At 41.4% G+C, this 5387-nt stretch overlaps 1 protein-coding gene across 1 annotated transcript in view; it reads right to left on the bottom strand.

Moving 5' to 3' along the window:
• Positions 1-240: 240 nt before the first annotated feature.
• Positions 241-5387, bottom strand: part of Mrpl39 (mitochondrial ribosomal protein L39) — a 17883-nt gene continuing 12736 nt past the window's right edge. Inside the window, exons 8-10 of the mRNA XM_028757211.1 lie at positions 4929-5082; positions 1345-1392; positions 241-348 (exon numbers count right to left, since the gene is read on the bottom strand). Of these exons, the coding sequence (XP_028613044.1) occupies positions 298-348; positions 1345-1392; positions 4929-5082 (253 nt within the window). The 3' untranslated portion in view covers positions 241-297. The remainder of the gene's footprint in view (positions 349-1344; positions 1393-4928; positions 5083-5387) is intronic.

The raw sequence follows: 5387 nt of genomic DNA, 5'->3' as shown, positions 1-5387 counted from the left end.
GAAAAGCTCAGCGGGGAGGGGGCAGCATGGGGAGGTTGGGGCTTAGCACATTGGCACGCAGTAACTACACAGTTAACAACAATCTCCCATTGACACATTATTTTGAACAAGGATGTTTACTATACCACTCTTTAAACAGCCAAAACTAGCACACATACAGTGTATTTTCATGCGTCTATAAACGGGGAGGGGGCATGTGAACCTCCTTAAAGTACTGTATCCACAGAGCAGAAACAAACGTACATTGTATTAAAAGCTTTTATTTTAATTTACTATACATATTTAAACTTCAGAGCACTACTGGGTGGATGTGGTGTCCTCTGTCTGTCTGATTTCATCTTCAGTTACCTGTGAAAGACATCAGTAGCTTTACCCCTCTTCCAGCTCTTTCAGCCCACCTTGTACACAGTTCACCCCCCACTCCCTCTATGAAGACCTGTCCCACTTTCCTTTAGGGATTATTACAGAGTTCAACAACAACAAAAAGCCAAGTTCTGTATAAACCACCAAGTGTGTCCATTAGAAACTATATAATCAGAGGCATATTATATGTAGGCTTCCTAAGTTTCTATAAAACAAAAGCATACCGTGAGAAAACTTAGCAGAACACAGGGTATTCTTCATCAAGAAGAATGTGTCTTACCATGGGCACATTTCTGTTTGGAATAGACTGTTACAGATCTAGTGCAAACGGATACTAGTATGTTCCATATTCCTATCCCATGGACACAACTGTCATGAAAAAGTAAGCAACTTGAAAATAAATGTCATGTGCTTATTAACATGTTTGTCTATAAGCCTTAATTCAGTTTAGTGTTCAAAGGGTGACTGGAAATTAGACTAAGTAGGAAGGGCTGTCGAGGTAGGTTCACAGGGCAGCTATCAGACAAGAGTCAAAGAGTTCAGAAAATGTTAACAATTTGACGTATGCAGCTTAAACACTAAAGACATATTTGAATCTAGATTCCAGGGCATTTACACATTTAACAGTCATGGCAACTTTGAATCTGAGAAGCCTTAACTTGAAATGCTCATTAAATTTATAAAATTTAAAAAGGTGGGTGGCTTCAATTAGGACTAACACAGCTACTAAGAACAGTTATATCATTTCCCTTCCAGTTCTACAGTATGAGCTACATGCTAGTAACAAATTTAAAGGCAAATTATAGCTGTATTCTTGCCAAAAGACCATCGGGATGAATAATCACTGTTAGTGAGACAAATTATTACTCTCTGTTCTTTGTTTGTTTGTTTTATTTTTGGTTTGTTTTGGTTAGGTTTTGGTTGTTGCTTAATTTCTAAGAAGTTTCTTCATAGAAGGAAATCTCTGAAATGGAAACTTACCATTTTCCGTGATCTTTCCAATAGTTTGTTCCATATTGTAAACTGTGCCTGAAAGAAAATATTTACTATAAATGACATAGAGGGAAGCAGGGTTTTTAGATTTATCTTATCTTTACATGTGTGAATATTTCGCCTGCCTATATGTATGTGTACCGTATCTGTGTCTGGTGCCTGGAGAGGTCAGAAAGGGGCATCAAATCCCTGAAACTGGAGTTATGAACTGTTGAAAGTCACTGTATGGATGCTGGGAGTTGAACCCAGATCCTCTGCAAAAACAAGTACTCTTAACCACTGAGCCATCTCTCTAGCCCTCCAAAGGAAGTACAAATTTTTACATAGCATTTTTAAAAGATTGTGTGTACATGTCTATGTATGGGCATGTACATGTGTGTGGTAGGTTTCCAAGAACACTAGAGGCCTCAGATGGCTAGGCTTGAAGTTATAAGTGGTTGGAGCCACCCTGTGTGGGTATGTATGTGCTCAGTCATCTCTCCCATCCCTTTATATAGCTTTTGAAACCCAGTATGAAGATGTGCAGATGTGTGATACAAATGTGAACTGTGCAGAGCCCGCTCCGCTTGGCTGGGACATGTTCTTCTTCCTCCTTCATCCTGCTACATCATTTCCATCCATCCCGAAAGCATTCTTTCTAGGTGGAAGCACGGAGGGTGCCCCACTTACCCAGACACTAGAGTTTTCTTCCTAACAAGCCTATCTGAGCCTGCAGAGGTCACCCTTTAAATCCTATCACACGCACTCACAGAGGAAGTCATTAGGACCAACTGCACTGCTGTGACACTGGCAAAGTCGGGATTCAGCAAACTAAACCACCCCCAAATAATCAGAAAGCTAACAAGGTGACACTGAGGCACAGAGGGACTCAGTGATCATTTCACACAAAATGAGCTCAGAAAATCTTTAGTAAAAGGCAAAATTATTAACTGTCTATGGTCTGTGAAAACCCAGAGTCTGGTTTATTGAAGGGAGACCACTGCAAAGTTGGGGTAGGAAGAATTATACAATCTGTATACGGTACGCCTATAATCCCAACTTTAGAAGGCAAAAGCAGGGAAGTCAGAAGATCAAGATCACCCTCATCTATAGTGACTTCAAGGTCAGCCTGGACAAAAGAAAGAAAACGCATAATGGGCTAGGTCAGTGGCTCAGAGGTTTAAAGCACTGTCCATTCTAAGGAACTCAGGTTTAATTCCTAGCACTTACTTGGTGGCTCCTAACCATCTGTAACTCTAGTCCTTGGCATTTAATGCCATCTTCTGGCCTCCATAGACCACACAATACACAGATACACATGCAGACAAAATACTCGTTCACACAAAGATGTTTTAAAGTAAACAGATGGTTGTGATTACAAATTACAGGCTACACTATGGAGCATGAAGATGAAAGCAGGAAACAGACTAGCAATCCAGCAGGTCGTATGCTGCTATGCAGTGGATAGGTTAGAATCAGAGTGTGCACTGAGCTAGGAGTCGAAGGATTTACTAGTGAGTGGGAAGGAGGAAAGAATCAAGGACTCTCTCAAGGAAGTTTCTATGGGGAAGACTAGGGCGAGAAGCACGAGTGCAGAGAAGTCCAGCGTGGCACACTGTGTCATCAAACTCATGAGTCAAGCTCTGATTCTATCCTATCGTCTCTCCCTTCAACAGCACAGTCTTGACTGCTCCAGCTATAAGCAGGTTGTGAAGGCAAGATGGTGACCCTCACATCACAATCTACAAAACTGCTTTAACTATGGCAGCTCCTCTTCCCTCCTGGGCTTTATGTATTAGAAAACTTGGAAAGAAATGAAAAAATATTTAAATAACTGAAAAATATCCCATATTAATATAGTAGGAAACTGAACATATTGAAGGTTTGGTGGCTTTGAATATGTTTGGCCCAGGGAGTGGTCTGGTTTGAGTAGTTGTGGCCTTGTTAGAGAAAGTGTGTCACTGTTGGGGTGGGCTTTGAGACCCTCCTACAAACCATGTGATAGGAACCGGTCTTCTCCTGTTTGCCTTGCCTTCCAAACAAGATGTAGAATTCTCTGCTCCTCTAGCACCATGCTTCCTGCCTTTATGATAATGGACTGAACCTCTGAACCTATAAGCCAGCCCCAATTAAATGTTGTCCTTATAAGAGTTGCTTTGGCCATGGGTGTCTGTCCACAGCAATGGAAACCCTAACCAAGACAAAACGTAATTCTTTCCAAACTACTAGAGAGGTTTACAGAAATTCCTGTTATGATTCTGAAATGATTAGACTAAAGTTAAATGAAATGCAAAGGAATTACAGTAGTTAAATTTTTATATAAAAAATATATATGAATATACATTTAGGAAGCTTCTAAAATATGAGTTCCAGACAGCTCTTGTAAATGGCCTTAGAATAAGATACCTCTCCTCCACCCAATTTCTCCAACCCACACCTACACCCTCCCCGACCTAAGCCATCCTCCCCACCATACTCCCCCCCTTTTTTCCTCTGCCTATCATGTGTTCTACAATTCTTCCCCCTCCCCACCACTTTCCTCACTCCTAGCTGAGTGACTGACAGCAAGGGGTGCATGTTGGTTTTCTTTAAGGGTGAGGACCCTGGTAGGTCTACCACATTCTAATGATGACCTAAGACCCATGAGTAGTATATGGGCAGCACAAGCTGGACTCAGTGGGAAATAAAAATGATGGCACAAAGCTGGAAAAGTTAGAAGATAATGGATGTGAGAGGAACTAAGGGAAGAGGGGAAATAAATATGACCAAAGTATACTGTATACATGAAATATCAATTAATAAAATTCATAAAAACACATTGGCCAGGCATAGCACATGCCTTAATCCTAGCCCTCTAGAGGCAGAGGAAGGTTGAACAGGACAGCCAGGGGTATGTAAAGACGTGGTCTCAAACAAACAAATATACTGGGAAAAATGCAATTTTGACAAAGACTAATAAAATGGGAGAGATTACTCTATCCCATTCTGTGCCCTTTTTATACTACAGCAATGAACACTGGTATGAGAGGTGGTGCGTTTGACCAGGGGAACAGAACTGAAAGTGCAGAAGCAGCCCCACCCAGCCCATTATCCTATAGCTACGTCCGTACCCTTACTGCAACATTTGTTTTCTAAGACATCAGCACTGAAGAACGCAGCCACGGGTGTGTGACACCTATTATTTCTCATACCTGCAATTACCACAAAGTCCAATGTTTACAAAAGAATGAAAGGAAAAGCTTGAGCAAAAGTGGGGGCAATGTGGGAAGGGGGCGCCATAGGAGGTCCAGGGCATCCGGAGGCCTTGATGGCTGACAGGCGCCCCATGCCTCAGTGCACCATCACTTTTTTCTCCCAGGCTACTTTGGAAAATTAAAAATACTATCTTGATTTGACTGAATTCTTCCAACAACTGTTTCTTCCTTGAGTGAACCTTTACTCCTAACCAAGTGTGTTTCAAATCATGAAGAAGTTTGCAAAAGCAGAACACAAAGAAAATGGAAATGCATGTTCTTCGAAGCTTTATAAAATCAAGTCTAGACTCAACACATCCCCAGCCTAAAAGGCTCGGTCGGAGCTTCGGCTCTACTTACTCTCAAGTGCGTGGGTAAGGACAGACCCTGAAATCGGCGAATGAGGCTGGGCTCACTGGGATGAAGATTGTGGACTGCTGACACTTCATACTGGAAACAAACACTTGTTCTGGGAATAAGAGGGCCTTCACTCACGTCAATGAAGTCGCCGATTCTGGTTTGATACAGAAAATAAGCAAAGAAAACCTTAGTAGCAAATCACAGTGGTTTGAAAAAATCTAGTTCTCCTGCTGCTATCTCTCAACTCAGAAGTAACGTGACTCAATCCATCTGTCAAAAGCCCTGATTTACACTGTCAAGAGGGTAAACGGGAAATTATGAGATAAATCTTTTCTTAATTACAATTCATACAAATATAAAGTATTTTTGAGTCACGGAACACATTATGCTATCAGCATGCACCTTGTCTAAGACTAATAACTAATACCTATAACCTTACAGTAACCACAGTAGCCAAGT

The sequence above is a fragment of the Grammomys surdaster genome, unplaced genomic scaffold, assembly GCF_004785775.1.
Source record: "Grammomys surdaster isolate TR1022 unplaced genomic scaffold, NIH_TR_1.0 126153, whole genome shotgun sequence".
Taxonomy (NCBI): domain Eukaryota; kingdom Metazoa; phylum Chordata; class Mammalia; order Rodentia; family Muridae; genus Grammomys; species Grammomys surdaster.
The sequence above is the reverse complement of the archived record's forward strand: the minus strand, read 5'-3'. Positions and strand labels throughout refer to the sequence as shown.